General features: G+C 41.1%; 1 protein-coding gene across 1 annotated transcript in view; it reads right to left on the reverse strand.

The window, feature by feature from the left end:
• LOC111157817 (chromosome unknown C4orf45 homolog) overlaps nucleotides 1-21,379 on the reverse strand; it is an 83,658-nt gene that overhangs the window by 37,658 nt on the left and 24,621 nt on the right. The window contains exon 2 of the mRNA XM_022519486.1: nucleotides 5,571-5,803. Within this exon, the coding sequence (XP_022375194.1) occupies nucleotides 5,571-5,803 (233 nt within the window). The remainder of the gene's footprint in view (nucleotides 1-5,570; nucleotides 5,804-21,379) is intronic.

Below are 21,379 nucleotides of genomic sequence, written 5' to 3' on the forward strand. Positions count from 1 at the left end.
GGATGAAAGGTGCTAACGTAATTATTTTTATATTAAATCACAAACTGTTAGGATGCAAATAACTCTAAGAGGTATAAAGTGAGAGCTAAACACACGCCCATCTGGAGAAGAATAGCAGCAATGCAAAGGGAAGCCTAATTTTAGAAAAGCTATTTGTTTTGCTCTTATAACTTGGTTGATAAAAGGAGCTTAATATCTTTATTAAAAAAATTTTTTTTTATTTGACAGAGAGAGAGAGAGATCACAAGTAGGCAGAGAGGCAGGAAGAGAGAGAGGGGAAGCAGGCTCCCTGCTGAGCAGAGAGCCCGATGCAGGGGACCAATCGATCCCAAGACCCTGAGACCATGACCCGAGCCGAAGGCAGTGGCCCAACACACTGAGCCACCCAGGCGCCCTGTTTATTATCTTTATAAAATCTTCTATATCGATAATAACATCTTGGGCACCCAGGAGGCTCAGTCAATCAAGCATCTGCCGTCAGCTCAAGTCATGATCCCAGGGTCCTGGGATCCAGTTCCGCATAGGGCTCCCTGCTCAGTGGGGAGCCTGTTTCTCTCTCTGTTTCTGCTTGCTTTCTTTATCTCTCTCTCTGTCAAATAAATAAAATCTTCCTTAAAAAATCTGAAGATTAGGAATGTGAGATCCTAGGAATTCTAATAAGACCGAACACTTAGAAATTCTGAAATAGGTGATTGGTGGTCTACATACTGATCACCTCCACACTGGCAATCCTTTCTGCCAGGTGAATTTGAAGATAATCCAGGACCCTGTGGTGTGAAGGTGGATGGTTTAGAAGAATGCACGGAGTTGTGCTAGGACAAGAAAAGAAGGGGCAGTTCACTAGAACCTCACTGTCTTCTTTTTTCCCCATAATGCTGAAGATTGTACTTGATGCTATGTTTTGAAGCAATGTAAAATGCTTATTAGGTAGAAATTCAAAAATAACTAGTATGAAGCTATTTCTCACTATATCAAATATGTGGGTGATAGCTACTTAAAATTAATCTTAATAGTGTAAATGAAATCTCTGGGGTGCCAGTGAAACAGAATGGAAAGCTGGGAGAAAATTGAGGGAACCTTGAGGAAATGATGCACACTCTGTAAGAGAAGGCAGTTGGGACTGACCCCAGCCAGACGCTGCCTCACAGAACGATGATCACGCAGATGTTAGCTTCACACGGTGGCTCTGAGTCCAAGGTTCGGACTTCATTTTCAGTCCTTTCATCTCATAAACACTGTACTCCCACAAAGCCCTGTGACTCCACAGCCTACGTTGAAATCCTGGTTCTACCATTTATTAATGTCAAGGCCTCAGACAAGAAACCCTCCTGTCAATACCTCCAGTTTCCTCAACATAAAACAGAACTAATCATAGAAACTTCCTCACATGGTAAACACTCAACCTCTTTTTACATTTGCTTTCTCTAAATAAATTCACAGAGAGAAAAAAATGTCTAATGAAGCAACCAAACCTTGATTGGTTTATTCACAGCCATTAAGAAACTTAATGTCTCATTATTAGTCTGTTCAAATAGCCCTAATACTGTCACAGAGAAGACCTCTGCATTTCTTTTTTTTTTTAATAACAGAAATTAAAAAAAAAAGATTTTATTTATTTATTTGACAGTGAGAGACAGATAGCACAAGCAGGGGGAACGACAGGTAGAGGGAGAATCAGGCTCCCTCTGTGGGACTTGATCTGAGGACCATGGAATCATGACCTGACCCTAAGGCAGTCGTTTAACCAACTGAGCCACCCAGGTGCCCTGACCTCTGCATTTCATAACCCTGGAATTTGTGGCATTTACAAATAAGGCAGAAGTTTCAAAGTCTTGAAGATTTTACTTTTTATTACACTATACTGTATCACATATAAATATATTGATGGGTTCCCATAAAGAGAACTTTATGTAGATTTTCAAGTTGTTAGACTCCATGACATATTGGTTGTAATATAGGTTATGATTAATTGGTTTAATGTTGTCTTTGGGATCACACCTATGAAGAATTAGTCATTGAATCCAGTATAACCTTGTTTTTGTGGGAAAACCGAATGACTTAAATAATTTGGTCATGAAGCCAGAGTGCAGGAGCAGAAAATGGCACTAGGAAGCCAGCTGATACTATTGAGGTTTGGGTTAAAAAGAGAACCAAGGGGAGGGAGATATGCTCAGCGAGGAAGGAGTTAGAAAGTCCCCTCCGTTTGGCATGGGGTTGAAACCAAAGTTGTTTCAATGGTCTTCATATATTCTTTTCTTTGTGGGCAGCAAGGCAAAGTTTATTGACTGATAATAAAGTGATAGTGCAAAGCTCCCAAAGAGGAAGGAGACTCGAGAGGGTTGCCCAGTCTTCATATAATTCTTGCAGAAACATCACATGCAGTTTGGCAGAGACTAAATCCATTTTTTAATAGAGAAGAAGAATGTACTACTCTTAAATCTGAGATAATAACAAAAGCAATGATCTTTACTGGTTTATATATACACGTGCTATGATGACATTGCAGCCCGTATAAACATGAGTAGGAAATAGCTAAACATAAAAAGATCCAGAAAAGAAAACCGATATTGTGATCTTTACTGACCTCTTTGATGTGGGGACATTTTTCAGGCGTCACTCAGTCTAGAAGTTATTGTCTTTCTACCAAAATGTAGATGACCTATAAAACCCTTCCCAGTCCCCAAACAGGAGAGGCCATTCCCAGGTAGGAAGCAGCTGCCCCGGCATCTTACCAAGAGTCTAATGGAGGTGCCTGAGCATCGGTAGCTGCCAGTCTCCTGCAAACCTGGAGAGGTGGATTAGAAAGAATAGCTGTTCAGGCTATAGAAACCCACTAGATAAAGGTTTGTGCTGAAAAATCAGAGCTCTGAGCAACTACAGTGAGAGACCCTGAGGAGTCCCTGAAGTTAGGCTGAAACAGAGCGCCGTCTTCATCGGGTTATGCACAAGGATGGTGGAGGGATGTAGACAGGGTCCACTAAAGACAAGGAACCAAAGAAAAACAGGAGGTACCTTGAGGCATTTCTCCATTTCCCTAAGTTACATCAAACTAAGGAATGAACCAGCTCCCTAGTAAGGAGGGGTGTGAGCGACATGGACTCTCATATACCGTTTGTCATTAGGAGCTCGTTTTTATGCATGGAGTGTGTGTGTTTGTGTCAACTCAAATGTCAATTCATGCCAAGTCATATGGATCGAAAGTAACTGCCTGAAGCACTGGGTTGGTAAGGAATCTGAGGCTAGACTGAAAAACGAATATTGCCTTAGATGTAGACAGCCATGCCTAGGTGCCGAGTGGAAGATCAGGAGCCTTGACGGCCAAGTCTAGACCCTAACTGGTGGATAAATTATAGATGGTTATTCGCTAATATGCACAGTTGAGCCTTGAACAACATGGGTTTGAAGTGTGCAAGTCTACTTTCACGTGGAATTTTTTTTTTTACAAATACAGTACAGTTCTATAAATGTATTTTCTCTTCCTTATGATTTTCTTAATAACATTTTCTTTTTTTTAGTTTATGATAAGAATACAGTATATAATACGTATTCAGAATGTCATCATCATCATCATCATCAACTCTTTTCTATTATCCACAGGCTTGAAGGTCAATGGTAGGCTATTAGTCATTAAATTTGGGGGGAGTCAAAAGTTACACGCAGATTTTCAACGGTTGGATCAGCACTCCTAACTGCTTCATTGTTCAAGGGTCAGATGTACAGTCAATCTCCATGAATCTTGTTCTCCTTCCAAAGATCTTGTTGAAGATCGTTATGAGGTAGGTACATCTTCGGAAACAATTCCTGTCAAAATGCCAGGGCCAGGAAGGTGCACAAGTGATAGGTAACAGTTCCCATGGCTCGTGCCGAACAGGACCAGCTTCTGAATGTGCCACAAGTCGGGGGAGAAAAACCATCATGCGGCTCAGACTCCGTCTCACAGGGGTTAAGAAGACAGTGCTATGGAACAGAATAGTGGTTTAAAGCCTCCTGTGAAATATGAATGGAAGAAACAATAAATTCCTTCCTGGAAGGCTAGCTCATGGCTGCTATCTCTTTTAGATTCACAGCTTGTTTCAACGTCCAAGGAACACTTGAATATGCTTCATTTGAATAGGCAAATGTGTTCTTAATTTAAAGATAAAGAAGGAAGAGAAGCAGTACACACCCAAGATGGCCAGACAGATACATGATGTCACCCAAAGAGAAGCAAAAAAGCAACAGACGTTTGGACTCTCTCAAACCAGCCGCCTCGCCTGGGCTCTTCCTGCTGGTGGCCAGTCTTGGTATCTCTGACTTCATCTTTCTTGCTTAGGTGGAATGGGACACCGTTTAAGAACCTGAATATCTGTTCCGTTAAATTATACTAAGTAACAGTAAGTACAGCAAACATACTGCTAAGAGCTGATATCTGGATGTCAGCCATGTGCTAGGCATCATACCTTGTGTGTTCTTTGTGGTCTCATATTTAATCCTCACATAACAAAAATAATATTAAATACATAGAGGCCTGATATGTGCCAGGCACTGTTCCCAGCCCTTTACGAATATTAACTTGCTTAATGTTTACAGCAGTGCTGTGAGGTAAACACTAAGACTCATAATGAAGAAACCAAAGAGGTTAAGGAACTTACAGGGCCACCCACAGCGAGCAGCAAGTAGGTGGCAGAAGAGGATGGGATTTCAGGTGGTCTTGGGACGCGGGCACTCCGCACACTCTTGTGTAGAACAGAAGGGAGCAGGGACCCAGAGAGCGGAACTCACTCACTCAGGGTCACAGAGTGAAACCTAACTCAGAGTCAGGATTTGAATCCAGCCCTGTCTGACTTCAAGGACTGAGCTTCCAAGCACTTTCTCCCACTGCCCTAAGTTGAGCCAGAAAAAGGTTTTTTCTTTTGTTGACCTTTACCATATGAGGCGGTCCTATATTGCCTTACGCATTTGAGGAGATCCAGTTATTTCATGGTTGATCCATGTTCAGTTTTCAGATAATGCAAAGGTTTGCCTGGAAAAAAAAAAGTCTGAATTCTCAGATTTTACTTCTAAAATCACCTGGGTTCTCTTGTCTCAGAGGAGACTGTCTGGACTCATGCCTACATCCACATCACCAAAAGGTCTCGAAGCACCCTTCCGCTAATTACTCTGAATTCTGTGATACAAAGGCATTATCAACACAGTGCATCTTAAAGAGCTGGAACTCTCTGTTTCGGCTTGTGGATGATGTCCAGCCCAGGCTTCTTTTATACCACCCACTCAGAATGCAGCGCTAGGATGGGGGAAGTACGTGTGAATGTCGCAGCATAAATGTGAATCTGAACGCATTCCAAAGCCAAACACAAACGCTTTTGGATTATGCATGGCTTCCTTCTCTTCACACCTCTCCTCTCATGTATTGAAGGGCCTAAAAGGGAATCATAGCAAGTCCATTTATTCACACATTTCTTTTTCTGCAAAACTCAAATCCTAGTACTTTTCAATGACAAATCAAGAACATGACATTTCCCGGGGAAGATTACTCAGAAAGGATTCAAGTCAGAAACGATCCTTTATGAAGAGCGATTTAAGAGCAATACCTTGATCTGAAAGCCAGTCCGAAGCCTTGTTTGGTTGATAAAATCATACTCTGGTATTCCCCAACCAACTTCACCAACATACTTGTATTTATATTTTGCTGGTAAGTTTCCATTTGAGGCAGGTCTCCATAAATATCTGAGATCTCCAGTCTTTTCCAATGCCGGGCGTTTTTCTCCTATATAGGACGTGTGCTGATGAACTTTAGGTAGATGATCCTTTATATAATCTGGGCCTTAAAAAGACAGAAAGATAGACTTTTCAAAAACTCTACACTTGGGGCACCTGGGGGGGCTTAGTTGGTGAAGCATCTGCCTCTTGATCTCAGCTTAGGTCTTGATCTCAGGGTCCTGAGTTTGAGCCCGCACCGGGCTCCATGGTGGGTGTGGAGCCTACTTAAAAAAAACAAAAACAACACCAAAAAAACCTCTACACTTTATTCTGAAGTGCTCTTGTCATTGTAAATGGTTAAAATAATAATAGCTAATGATTATATGGTGTTGACCAAATGCTAGTTGCTCTTATAAGCCTTTTAGATATATTAGTTCAGTTAATCCTTATAACCATGAGATATGTGACACTGTTTTCACCAGTTTATAGGTGGGGAAAATGAGGCCCAGAAAGACTGGTTACTCTTGCAGAGTCACAGCTAGCAAGGTCTTCGTTGCCAGACAGGCTGTCTCACAGGTTGCGCTCTTCATCGTCCCCCACTCTACTGCTCTGTTTAGAACCAACTTAGTACAGTCATGTCTTAGATACTAAAAACCCTCACTCGTGCCACACTTGTAGGCTGCGGGCTTTTAGACATTGGGGTGTTTGATGTAGATAAAATCCTGAAATGAGAATGAGCAAATTTCCCAAATGTAGCAGAAGCAACTGGAAAATGGAGACTCTCAGATGAGAAGGGCATTGTGTAACAGGTGATGACCAAAGACGGGGATATTTAATAAATATTCGTATTTTACATGTAAGGCAGTGATCAAAAAGGAATCCATGAATTGTGGAAGTGGGTAAAACAAGCAGAAATAAGAGAAGGTCTGGGAAAAGATCACTTAAATAAACCTGGTATTGAAAGTTGAGGATGTGAAACGTAAAGGGGAGCAAAGATCTGTGGGAAGAATGGCACTGATGTAAAATAGAAAGTGAGCTGCTGGCCAGGGAGTGTTTCAGAAGTCCCAGACCCAACACAGCTGCAGACTGTATGGACAGGTGAGGGGCACAAAGGAGAAGCTTCATTCTCATTCCCAGAACTTGTCCAAAGACATTGGAGGCAGAAACTGTGCTGTGATCATGATGTCACCTGGTCCCTCCCGGTCCTGTGGCTCCTTTCATCTGGCCTCAGCTTAGGGAGCTCAGTGTTTGCAAAGCACACAGATGCACCTGGGCTTTGACAAGGTACTCTGACGGGATGGTCAACATGCTAGCAAGTCTGGGCTTACAAAAGTCATCTAAGCTTTCCTGGGATGTTGGGAACATAAGAAATTGCTCTTCAGACATGTGATTTGGGCAGATGTTTTCACAGCTTCCTAACCGCCATCACTCCCTAGGATGCACTGAGTATTCACTGTGGCTAATTTCCCTTGATAAATTCATTGGCTCTTCCATTGTATTCATGTCTGGGTTTTCCTCAGGTGTAATGACTTTGGTAAAGACTAGAATGGCCAGAGTATGAAATAGTGTTTTTTGTTTGTTTGTTTGTTTGTTTTGTTTTTATGTGACGGGACTGAGGTCTTACCTATAAAACTCCTGTCATAGGGAATTTTTGCAGGCTCTTCTGTATGCAACAGAAATACAGAAAAACTGTGGTTAGTCTTGCTGAAATTTCAGTATATGTTTAGGGCAGTATTTTCCCAAATGTTTCATCAAATGCTGCTCCCGTGAGGGTACCATGAAGATATATGTAGGGGCGGGACAAGAGTGCTTTTTAGTCAAAAACATCTGGGAACACAGCTTGCTACCTTTGCCTTTTACAGAGTCACAGCATATGAAAGCATAATAAAAGCTCTGAGAAATCCTATAGTAAATAAGCCCATTTACAATGAGGTAACCCAGTGTTTCCCAAACTTATTTAAACATTCATCTCTTCTCCCCGCTGGGTCCCGTTTACACATTCTGCAGATACCAACGGATTTGGGGAACATTACATTTGTGTAGTGTTTCGGTTATCATTAAAATTTTGTCATCACCACTTGTTACTACAGATGGGAGAGAAGATACATATCTGTATTTAGTTCCTTAGTCACTCTGTGGACTGCTCTTCATTGTTTGAAAGAGCCGTGACTTGACAGCAGAATCAAAAGCACTTAGTTGTAGACGGTGTAGGGGAAGGTGCCCATACTCTGCAAACCGGGAGTATGTTTAAGGGTTGATTGGGTGGGCAGGAGGCTCCAATCAGGGTTCTCTGTGGCTTAAGTCAGGTCGCTGGATTTTTTCAAACTCCTGTCTCCTCATCCATGCTTTAGAAATAGTGTGACTCGATAGTCATGACACAAGAGATTCCTGGGAAGACCCTGCCCTGGGCACACAGTGGACTCGGGCATCTGCATTAAGAGACGGAGGCGGCTAGATGCCAGAGCCCAAGGCAGGCCCTGTGTTCGCAGCAGAGGCCCCAGAGCCAGCCCAGGGTTTACCGGACCCAGACGTCCGCATATCACTGCCCGACCAGCGACACACAGGAATGCGCTTTCCTTAGTGAGAACGCTCCCCAGGTGCTCGGCTTGAAGTGAGCCATTGTACTCTCCCAAACCTCATCCTCCAGATCCTAGACTCTATGCTGGCTGTGATTCCCTGCTTAAAAGTAGAACTTCCAACTCATGTGCAGTCCACGGTCTCTTTATTTTTCCATTACTAATGATCATCTCTGTTCATCCACAGTTGCTACATCCCTTAGGGTGTTTCTAGTTTTTCTTCTTTTTTTTTTTTTTCCATCCTATGGCAAGTTTTCCTGGATCTTTCATCCTCTTCCTCAAACTTCAGCCTCGTTTTGCCAACAGTGAGATCAGCCGCCTGGGGTTAATAAAGTCCTCATTTGCCCATCTTCTTTAAAGTTCTCTTCTGTGTCTGAAGGCTTGCTCTAACAGGACAAGGAGCAGCTACGGCACTAACACAGAGCTGCCCTATGCCGGTCAGTCACTCTGAACTCTTCTCTACTGTGTAGCCCCATTATGATGGGGAAAGGAGATGTACTTCCATTAAAACCTGTACCAGGCTTCGTGGCTCCACGCTTCTCTATCTTCTTGACTTGGAAAGACTGAGTATGTTTCCTCTCCCCACTACATGGACCCAATAGTATTCACTTGTTTGTGTTGAGATTCTAGATTTACAGTTAAGGTTGTGGGGTTTTTTTTTAATTTTTTAAAAGATTTTATCCATTTATTTGACAGATAGAGAGAGGGAACACAAGCAGGGGGAGTGGGAGAAGGAGAAACAGGCTTCCTGTCAAGCAGGCAGCCTGACGACTGAGCCACCCGGGTGCCCCAAGGTTGTGGTTTTCTAATCTAAACTGCTGAAGGTTCAAATCCTGGCTTTGTCTTAGGCTGGCTTTGTGACCCAGGAAGAGTTCTGCAGCCTCTGAGTTTTAGGCTCCTTATCTATAAAACGAGAATGGTGATGCCTACCTATCTTGTTGGCATGTCGGATGGAGAGGAGGGGATCAATTTTAAAGAAGTGCTTAGGTGAGAATGTGGCATACAGTATATCGCTAATATTACTATTAGTGTTTTTTCCTCTTTTTTGCTTGTTTTTTAGTTTTTATTTGATGTTTTGTCTCACCTTTCAAAATTTTTAAAAAATATATTTAAAAAAATTTTTTTTAAATTTTTAAAAATATATTTTACGGGGGCGCCTGGGTGGCTCAGTGGGTTAAAGCCTCTGCCTTCGGCTCAGGTCATGATCCCGGGGTCTTGGGATCAAGTCCCACACTGGGCTCTCTGCTCAGCAGGGAGCCTGCTTCCCCCCTCTCTCTCTCTGTCTGCCTCTCTGCCTACTTGTGATCTCTGTCAAATAAATAAATAAAAATAAAATCTTTAAAAAAATGTATATATATATATATATATATATATATATACTTTTTTTTTTTTTTATTTTTTTTTTACAGGGTGGCCATGGATGTAATGGGTGAGCACCAGAAGAGCCCGATGTCAAGAGACCTTGCTGCCTCCGGTGCTCCTCTTCTCTCAGTTTTGGGAAGAACTAGGCAGGACTGAGGTGAGGGGGAGGGAAGATGTAGACATGGCCTGAAATCCTCTGTCGACGGCATCTGGTGCCCGGACCAGTGAATTCTACAGAGGGGACACTGCCCACCCGTCGGGACCTTGCATGCAGGGGCAGAGGCACCAAGCCAGCGAGACGCTCAGAGCCAAAAGCTGTACGCGGGCATGCAAGGAGCAGAGCCGCTCGCGGTCCAGGAGGGCAGAAGTGGTCCTCCGGGGGGCAAGCACTGGCTCCTCGAGCCCTGCAGCAAGGCCTCCCAGAGGCCCAGGGACCCGCGGTGGCCCCCCGGCCCCGCCGTCACACTGTGGCACCTTGTGTCCCTGAGCAGAGCTACATGCTCGATGATGCCTTGGAGCACGTGCAGCTGTTTGACCTGATGAGGAAGATGTTAGAATTTGACCCTGCCCAGCACATCACACTGGCGGAGGCCCTGCTGCACCCCTTCTTTGCCGGCCTGACCCCTGAGGAGCGGTCCTTCCACACCAGCCGCAACCCAAGCAGATGACAGGCGGGGCCCCCGCTTTGGGAGCTGGACAGCGGGACGGGGCTGCCCAGCTTTCTCTCCATCCTCCACCACCGGGCCCCAGGGCCAGAGCCACCCAGCGATATATATATATATATATATATTTCAGGATCATTCCCTGATGAGCAATTTATTCCTATTGTGAACTTCAAATCCTTTTCTCTCCAGGGGTTGGCAAACTATTCTTATGAAAGGCCAGAGAGTAAGTAGTTTTGGCTTTGTAGAGCACATTGTCTCTGTCTCAACTCCTTAACTCTCCCACTGTAGGGCAAAAACAGCTGTAGACAGCATGTAAACAAAAGAGTGTGGCTATGTGCCCATTAAACTTTATTTATGGACACTGAAATTGTAATTTCATTGAAATTCACATGTAACAAAATATTCTTCTTCTTTTGCTTTTCCCCTATTTGAAAATGTAAAAGCCATTCTTTATTCACCAACCTACAAAAACCGGTGGCAGGACAAATTTGAACCAGGAGCTATAGTTGGCCGACCTCTGCTGTAGATGGTGGGATCATGGTGGACCTAAGAAAGCAGATCACCACAAAGTCTGAAAAGAGCACAGACAGGCCAATCTGGGAGGTTTTCCAACAAGCTTCATCTGTTGCCAGCCCTTGAAAAGGACCCAGCTATGGCATGAGTCAGTAGAAAAAGAGAAAATTCCATCTCTGAGGCAAATGTCTCTTTCTAACCTCTTGACATTTCCAGTGTTTCACTTAATAATCAACTCATTCATTCGTTTATGCTTTCACTTATTTATTTATTCAACAAATGTTTGTTGATTTTCATGTCACTCCCTGTTCTGCATGCAGGGGGTATAGAAGTGAGCAAAGCGGGACGCCTGGGTGGCTCAGTTGGTTAAGCGGCTGCCTTCGGCTCAGGTCATGATCCCAGCGTCCTGGGATCGAGTCCCATATCGGGCTCCTTGCTCATCAGGGAGCCTGCTTCTCCCTCTGCCTCTGCCTGCCATTCTGTCTGCCTGTGCTTGCTCCTCTCTCCCTCTCTCTCTCTCTGACAAATAAATAAATAAAATCTTAAAAAAAAAAAAAAAAAAAAAAAAAAAGAAGTGAGCAAAGCAAGCACCCTGCCTTCACAGAGCTTACATTTCCTTGAAGAGGCAGGCAATAAAAGTAAATAGTCTTTCAATAGCTTTCATTTGACTTATCACAATAACCTCCTAAACTAGTCTTGGCTCTGGTTTCTATCCTGTCCAATCCGTCCTCCACACAGCTGCCTAAAGGGAATGAAAACTTAGTTAAAATAAATGCCTCTTGGGGCACCTGGGTGGCTCAGTGGGTTAAAGCCTCTGCCTTCGGCTCAGGTCATGATCCCAGGGTCCTGGGATGGAGCCCCACATCCGGCTCTCCACTCAGCGGGAAGCCTGCTTCTCTTCCTCTCTCTCTCTGCCTGCCTCTCTGCCTACTTGTGATCTCTGTCTGTTAAATAAATAAATCTATCTTTAAAAAAAAAAAATGCCTCTTCTCTTGAAAAAACATGAAATGATTTTCTACAGTGCTTGTAATTTTTTCCATCCAAATTTCTTAGGATGGCTGATGAGTATCTTCATAATCTGACCCTAACCTACTTATTTTTACCTTCCTTCACTTTTTCTCATTATCAAAATTCATCTTTTAAGGTTTATTGTGAATTATACTTTTCTAGACAATACCCCTACTCTCCCAAGTCAAATGAGACACTCCCAGGCTGCCTTAACAGTAGTTTCTTTTAATTTCACTTTCCTTTTTATATAATATTTAAGCTCCTAGAGCTTAATGTCATATTTATATGATATTTATGTGATATTTAATACCATATGTATTTGGTTATATCATATTTAAGCTCCTAGAGCTTACCCTCCTAGAGGGTAAAGGCTCTATCTTATTTATGTCTATAAACTTTTAAAAAAGATTCTTTAATTGAAATATATTTGATACATAACTGTGTAAATTTAAAGTGTGCAACATGTTGATTTGATACATATATTGTAATATGATTGCCATTACTGTGATAATTAGCAAATCTATCCTGTCACTTAATTATAATTCCTTTTTAATGGTTGGAATAGTTAATATATGGCATCTTGACAGGTTAGATGAAAATAAGACATTCTTATTGTCTATATTTACTATGCTGTGCATTAGATCTCTAGAACTTATTTACTGGTCTTTGCAAGTCTCTGCCCTTAAATATCTCCCCAGTCTCCAGGCCCTGGTAACCACTAATTTACTCTATATTTTTACGAGTTTGGCTTTTTTTGATTCCATGTATAAGTGTATCATATAGTACCTGTCTTTCTCCGTCTGACTTATTTCACTTGGCATGATGTCCTCAAATTCCATCCATATTGTTGCAGATGGCAAGATGGCCTTCTTTCTCATGGCTGTATAATATTCCATTGTCTATATTTATTACCTCTGTAAACTCCTACTTGCCAGCACAGTACTTTGAACACAGTTGGTCCTCAAGAAATATGTGTCAAATGCTGAAGTGAGTTGTTAGTTGAATAAATGAATTTGAAAATTCTATCCAAAGCAGTGCCTGGCTGGCTCAGTCTGAAAAGCATGCAACTCTTGATCTCAGGGTCATGAGTTCGAGCCCTGTGATGGGTGTAGAGATTATGTAGGATAAATAAATCAATAAACTTTAACAGAAATCCGTCATAACAGAGGAAGCATATAAACTTATATTAAAAGAGAAGCAAACACTTCTTTAAGTATCTGAAGAGCAATCTACTCTCCAGAGCGGCCTTAAATCCTCCTATTTTGGATTTTATGATATGACACTTAAGGGTAAGGTCAGAGGAAGAACCGCTTTTCACAACATTTATTTTTAATAGAAGGATGAGAGCTCATAGTAATATTACTTCATTTTATAATATTGCCTCATGAGGCCAATTCTCCACTTCAGTGACCAAAATGAAACATTCCAAGGAAATAAATCGAAAGGAATCAAGTGGAACATGGAAATGAGTGTTTTAATAAGTATATTTGAAAATCTGTTGACAATATGGGCATAAATTTGCCATTACAGATGTGCTGTGCAAAGCAGCTGGGCTTATTGGGAGACTCGAGGCAAGACAGGTCAGAGGTGAGAGCGGGAATGTGAAACTATGAAATGAACACTAATGGATACATAGCACAAGATACATCTCTTTCCATGTGGGGGGAAGAAGAGAGGAAAGGATGCTGTAAATTAATTTTTGCAACTGCTAACGTGAATAAGACTCTCCAGTTCCGACAATTACTACGGAATGGACCCACGGACTGGAAAAATTTTAAGGACTTCATTTCAGTCCCATTGGTGCAATTATGCAGTGGGTCTAACCATTAAACGAACTGAAAGATAAAGTTTGTCAGATTTCTGAAAGAGGCAAATAAACATCAGACAGAAACATCCTTGCTCTGTACATCTGTTCTTCTCTCAAACAATAAACCTCCTGTGGATAATCTGAAAACATTAGAGGAAGCCTCCAATAAACTCAAACTGCCTCTGATAAATTCAAAGGATTATTGTATCAATAAGGTAACATATGATAATTACATATGAAATTATAAATTGGAATTTAGAGTTATAAAGAAATTGAGATTTCACTTGAGACTTATGCACAGTTCAGCTGATGGTTGAACTCACATTGATGGCGCCCTACTGTGTGCCCGGAGCTGGGTCAGGCTGAACAAAGATTAATAGGACATGACCTCTGTCTTTCTGCTTTTTCAAATGCTATAGACTGAATGACTGTGTCCCCCTCCAAGTGCATATGTGAACTACTAAGGCCCAACGTGATGAGGTTTGAAAGTTGAGCTTGTGTGAGGTGACTAGGTCTTGAGGGGGAAGCTCTTGTGAATGGGTTTAGTGCCCTCACGAGGGAGACCTCGAAGAGCTCTTTCACCCCTTCCGCCATTTGAGGTTATAGCAAAAAACATAGCTGTCTATGAACCAGGACGTGGGGCTCACCAGACACTGACTCTACTCTCACCAGGTGCCTTGATCTTGGACTTTCCAGCCTCCAGAACCATGAGAGAGAAATTTCTGTTGTGAATAACCCAAGGCCATGGTATTTTATTACAGTAGCTCCAAACAGACTAAGACACCATACAGTCTAAAGAAGACTATGTTCGTCTCCACTAGGAAACATTGCTCTCATGACAAACAATGGTATTCATTGAAACTTTAAAGTACAGTTTGATCTAGGTTTCATATGCCTGCTTAGGTTTCCTAGCTGTTTCGTGAGTGTGGGTCTTGTCTCTCTGCTTGTCAAGCCAGCCCTTGTGAGATCCATTTAGAGACACGAACTGTCTTCTGTTTGCTTTGTAACTTCCACAGCATTCTAAGTAGTGCAATACAGTAAGCAAACACTTGGTAATATTTCTTGAAAGAATGACTACTTTATCATTAAAGGTGCTGATATAATTCAAAAGTAAAAAATTCTGTATTTTTCCTGCTGAGTGCAGAAGGAAGGCAAGATCAAAAGTTTTGCAGATATCTCTGGACTTTTACTTGGAAAATAAAATGAACAGATTTACCCTGACAAAAGTTTGCAACCAGGTGATTTGCTACAGGTTCATGTCACATGAAGGGGAAATGTAAGTAGATAATAATAAATAGGTTTCATTTTTCCTTTTTGGCTTTTGTCTTGGGAATTTTCCTAGTATAAACATGCATAGTCAATTGTATTACAAGAAATTGTATTACCACTCATGGAAACAGGCTCTAGGTGTCCCACTGAAAAAGGATATTTAAAAGATTTATGTATGTAACACCAATAAGAACTTGTTATGAGTACTGTAAATAACAGGGAATCCATGGCAAATGGATTAAATAATAAGAAAAATTGCTGTCATGTAATAAGATCTTTTCTGGTAGGAAGGTTCTGTGGTTGCTTAATTCAGAAGCTCAGTGATGTCTTCAGAAATGCAGTGTCTTTCCACCTGTGTGCCTTCAGGCAAAGCTTCCCGTGAGGTCCCAATGGGGCTGTCAGTTCCTGGTGTCAAACGCAGATACCATAATGCCCAAGAGGGCGGGGTGTGTTTTGTCAGTGGAGAAGCCTTTCCTAGAAAACCCCAGATGAGTTGCTCTCTCATTTTATTGGCCAGGATTGAGTCATTCATTTCTTCTGAAAACTAAGCACTGGTAAGAGTGACTGGCTTGAAGGAGTCAGGATTTAACCCTGAGTCATGCGAGGTGAGTGTAGACACCCAAACAAAATGGAGGTCCTCTAAAAGGAAGAAGGTGTATTGCCCTCTGAGTTGTCTGCTACAAAGCATATAGGGAAATGTTCATCATAGAAAAAGAGAAAAAGAAATCTCTCACACACATAAACAATACAACTTTTTCCTGTTTTGTAATCTACTTATAAGACTGCATGAATTATTTGAAGTCAGTACTTCACCTTCCTTTGGTTCTGGAGCATGATCTCCAATCATGATGATCTGTTTGGTGTTTGTGCTCTCCTACCTGAGGATATAGACTTATATGGAAATGATGCAAAGAAATGGAGGCAAGCCAGGGGCTCCATCAGAACTCATCTTCTCAAAATGCAAGGAAAAGAGAGCAGTTGCTGGTGTTCCTATCTATTTAAACCTTAAAAAATTTTTTTTAATTTAATTTATAAGAGAGAGAAGGGGGGAGAGAGAGAAAGAGAGGGAAGGCAAGAAGACCCCCTGAGCACAGAGCCTGAGATGGGTCTCAATCCCAGGACCCTGAGATCATGATCTGAACTGAAATCAAGAGTCAGATGCTCGGGGGCACCTGGGTGGCTCAGTGGATTAAGCCTCTGCCTTTGGCTCAGGTCATAAACCCGGGATCCAGTTCCGCATCAGGCTTGCTGCTCAGCAGGTGGCCTGCTTCCCTCTCTCTCTTTCTCTCTCTGCCTGCCTCTCTGCCTACTTGTGGTCTCTCTCTGTCAAATAAATAAATAAAATCTTAAAAAAAAAAAAAAAAAAAAGAGCCAGATGCTCAGCCACTGTGTCACCCGCACACTCCTCAGAGAGAGAGCAGAGGTCTGCAAACTCTTCTGTAAAAGACGGCGAGTAAATGTTTTTGGCTTGTGGGTGATACCCTATTGGTCACAATTCCTCAACCCTGCCCCAAGCAGCACAAAAGCAGCCACAGACAATATGTAAACAATTGTGTGCCTACATTCCAACAAAACTTGATTTATGGACCCTGAAGTTAGAATTTTATGTCATCTCATGTCACCAAATATTCTTCTTTTAATTTTTTCCAACCACTTACAAAGTTAGAGACCATTTTTGGCTGCATAAAACCAGGTACCAAACCAGATTTGGTCCGCAGGCTGTAGTTAACTAACCCCTGATCCAGCGTGTGTCTCATATTTGCCTTTTATTTTATATAAGAAGCTACCATTAGATGAGAAGCTGCCGTTCGTATTTTAGATAGGAAGTTTCTATTCTGACTACTTCACAGCAAAAGTTAGTGCTTAAAAATAATTTCTTTTAAATGCATTATTTTGCATGGAAGTATTCACTTTTTATTTGTATAATAGGTCCCAGTAAAGACCATTGCTTCTATTTTGTTGATGTTAATTTGGCCTCATTTCATTTCTGACTTTGTGATCTTGATTTTGTTATTATTAGGATTGCCTAAATGAGCGGTGAGGAGATGCAAATGTAGTTAACCTGCCAGCGCAAATAAAATATAGAAACAGTGGGGTGGAATACTAAATTATACAGGTAGTTTGGAAATAACATCAGGTAAGAATTACACTGGTTTTTCCCCACCAGAAAGAGCTGAGAGAGTACACATTGCTCCATTAGTGCTCTGAGTAATGATGATAATCACCACCTAATCCAAAGAGAAGAGCATAGCTAACACTGGACTGGATAGAAACGGCTACTCCAGTTATGAGACTATGAATTACAAAATGTACTGTTGACTTAATACCAGGTTGGCCTCAAAAGAGAAAAGAAAAGAAACTCACCACTTTAAATGTGGATATTGATAGTAAGGTACATCATAACTACAGACAAGTGAAAATGTAATTTATTAAAATAACACTTTTTTAACCTAGGTGAAATATGGCAATTTCCTTCTCTATTCCCTCGATAAACAGTGTATCAGGAAAGGATTGTCTATTTCTAGATGTCAGCAAGTGAATTCAATTCAGACCAGGGCAATTTAGACTAGTAAGTGATATTTCTCACCTTGTAAATTATATAATAAGTACAGGAATGCCTGGCTGGCTCAGTTGGTAAAGCATGTGATTCCTGATCTTAGGGTTGTTGAGTTCCAGCCCCACACTGGGTGTAGGGATTACTTAAAAACAAACAAACAAACAAAACCACTAGAAATGGCTAAAGGTATGCTATAAGAAAAAAATATGACACCTGCTATTTGAATTATTGAGAAATATTTAATTATAAAAAACAAGAAAGCATTGATCAACAGATAGGTACTCTTTATAGTTCTTTTTTATCTTTTTTGTTACACCTTTAACCCTTTCTACTTGGACCCCTCGGGGACTGGTTGTGCGCCCAGACAGTTAGAAGAATTGAAATAAAATGACTGCTTACTTATTCCTAGAATAGATTTCACTGGGCTGCAGAGCTTTGCTTTCGAAATGGATTTGTGAACAGGTGAACTATTAGATTCACAAAGCCACATGAGAGCAGAGATTTACAAATTATAAGTTAATTTAAATTTCCTTATCACTCCATATCAAATAACCTTACTCTGGGATCTATTTTCCATCCCTGTGAGCAAACATTTCCTCTAGAATCCACTTGGTATAATAGAAAGAGCACTTGGGCAAGGAGAATGGCAACTGGGATTTTGGTTTTAGCCTCTCTGCCATTGGCTGTGAACTTTCAAAAGTCATTTTGTCTTCCTTGTTAACCTCAATTTCTTCATCATTTTTTTTTTCAAAAACTTTATTGAAGTATAACTGAAATACAATAAACTGCATATATTTAAAGTGTATAATTTGTTAAGTTTTATTTGTACACATGTAACAGCTTTGCCAGATAAATACAGAATACCCAGTCAAATTTGTATCTCAGGTAGACAATGAATAATTATTTTAGTATAGGTATTTCCAAACATTGTGTGATACATATGATAAAAACTCTTTATCTGAAGTTAAGTTTAATTGGGCATCCTCTATTTTTTTACTTGCTAAATCTGGTAACCCTAGTCATGAAATATCCACCACCATCAAGATAAAGAACATATCCATCACCCCCAAGAGCTTCATCATGCCCCTTTGCAAATCATTTTTCTCCCTCCCTACTCTTTTCCTGTACCCCAAGCAACCACTTACCTGTTTTCTCTTACTATAATTTGCATTTTTTACAATTTTATGTAAATGGCATCAGTACAGTATGCACTTTCTTTTGTCTGGCTTCTTACACCACGCATAATTATTTTGAGATCATCTTTATTATGACATGTACCAACAGTCTATTCTTTTTTATTGTGAGCCGTATCTCGCAATAAAATAAATAAAACTGTGTGGTAAGCAACAGTTTATCCATATTCCTGCTGATGGACTTCGAGGTGGTTTTCAGTGTGTAGCTGTTACAAAGAAAGCTGCTATGAACAGCTGTGCACAAATCTTTGTATGGAAATGTGCTTTCATTTCTTCCAGGTAAATACATAAGAGTGGAATAGCTGGATCATAGGGTGGGTGTATTAACTTAAGAAACTGCTAAATTGCTTCCCAGAGTGGTTGTATCATTTTACATTTCCATCCGCATGGTACGAGAGTTCTATTTTCTCCACATCCATCACATCCATGTAATACTTGGTAGAGCTGATCTTAATTTTTGCCATTCTAATAGGTGTGTGGTGGTATCTCATTGCAGTTTTAACTTGCATTTCTCTAATGATTGATAATGTTGAGCATCTTTATTTTTTTTTTTAAGATTTTATTTATTTGACAGAGAGAGACACAGCAGGAGAGGGAACACAAGCAGGGAGGGAGGAAGAGGAAAAAGCAGGCTTCCTGCTGAGCAGGGAGCCCAATGCAGGGCTAGATCCCAGGACCCCGGCTCATGACCTGAGCAGAAGGCAGACACTTAGTGACTGAGCCACCCAGGTGCCCTGATAACGTTGAGCATCTTGTGCCTATTTGCCCTCTATATGTCTCTTTGGATGAATTATCCAAATATTTTGCTCATTTTTAAATTGCGTTGTTTTCTTATTGAGAGGTTGAGTTATTTATATATTCTGGATACAAGTCTTTTATCAATATGTACTTTGCAAATATTTTCTTCCAGTCTGTCTTTGTATATTTATATCCTTTTAACAGTGTCTTATGGAGAATAATTTTGATACAGACCATTTTATAAAGTGCTCCACATCACTCGGCATCAGGGAAATACAAATCAAAACCACAATGGGATACCACCTCACACCAGTCAGAATGACTAAAATTAACAAGTCAGGAAATGACAGATGCTGGCGAGGATGCGGAGAAAGGGGAACCCTCCTACACTGTTGGTGGGAATGCAAGCTGGTGCAACCACTCTGGAAAACAGCATGGAGGTTCCTCAAAAAGTTGAAAATAGAGCTACCCTATGACCCAGCAATTGCACTACTGGGTATTTACCCTGAAGATACAAGCGTAGTGATCCGAAGGGGCACATGCACCTGAATGTTTATAGCAGCAATGTCCATAATAGCCAAACAATGGAAAGAACCTAGATGTCCATCAACAGATGAATGGATAAAGAAGGTGTGGTATATATATACACAATGGAATACTATGCAGCCATCAAAAGAAATGAAATCTTGCCATTTGTGACGATGTGGATGGAACTAGAGGGTATTATGCTTAGCGAAATAAGTCAGTCAGAGAAAGACAACTATCATATGTTCTCCCTGATATGAGGAAGTGGAGAGGCAACATGGGGGGTTTGCGGGATAGGAAAAGAATAAATGAAACAAGATGGAATTGGGAGGGAGACAAACCATAAGTGACTCTTAATCTCACAAAACAAACTGAGGGTTGCTGGGGGGAGGGGGGTCGGAAGAGGGGGATAGGGTTATGGACATTGGGGAGGGTATGTGCTATGGTGAGTGCTGTGAAGTGTGTAAACCTGGCGATTCACAGACCTGTACTCCTGGGATAAAAATACATTATATGGGGGCGCCTGGGTGGCTCAGTGGTTAAGCCGCTACCTTCGGCTCAGGTCATGATCCCAGGTCCTGGGTTCGAGCCCCGCGTCAGGCTTTCTGCTCAGCGGGGAGCCTGCTTCCTCCTCTCTCTCTGCCTGCCTCTCTGCCTACTTGTGATTTCTCTCTGTCAAATAAATAAATAAAATCTTTAAAAAAATACATTATATGTTTATTAAAAAAATTTTAAAAATTAAAAAAAACCAGATTGTCCTTTCTCCACTGAATTGTCTTTGCTCTTTTTTTTAAAGTGATATATCACTAACTATACACATCACTAAATGCACACACACACACACACACACACACACAATGGTAGTTTACTGGGTCCCTGTATAAAGTGTATTTCTTACTGTGGGCTGCAGTCAGAAAGGTTTGAAAGCTGTTGATATAACAATCACTCAAATTACTTTTTTCTCTCTCCTACTTTATTTCTCGCCACTGAGTTTATATCACTCTCCCTGTGTAATTCACACTCTGCCCTTTCATTCAATATGTCTTGTGGTTTGCAGGTGGTTTATGGCAAACCATTTCCTTTCTCATTCCTTTTGTTTTGTTGGGAGACATCATGATGTAGAGAAAAGAGAAGAGACCATACCTCATCTGAATTCTATTTCATTAGAGGTTTGTGTCTTTCTTCAAAATGCTTTGTTTTCTGACTCACTTATATGGAACCACATCTAAAAACCTCATGATCTCGGGGTCCTGGGATCAAGACCTGAGTAGGGCTCTCTGCTGAGCGGGGAGCCTGCTTCCCCCCCACCCCGCCCCCTCCTCTCTGCCTACTTGTGATCTCTCTCTGTCAAATAAATAAATAAAATCTTAAAAAATAATAATAATAAAATAAAATAAATAAAAACCTATATGATTGTTGCAAGAACTGAGAGATATTGTATGTAGCATGTGTATGCCAATGATAGACATATCATTGGCATGTAACAA

The sequence above is a fragment of the Enhydra lutris genome, unplaced genomic scaffold (assembly GCF_002288905.1).
Source record: "Enhydra lutris kenyoni isolate GAN:26980312 unplaced genomic scaffold, ASM228890v2 scaffoldscaffold3, whole genome shotgun sequence".
Taxonomy (NCBI): domain Eukaryota; kingdom Metazoa; phylum Chordata; class Mammalia; order Carnivora; family Mustelidae; genus Enhydra; species Enhydra lutris.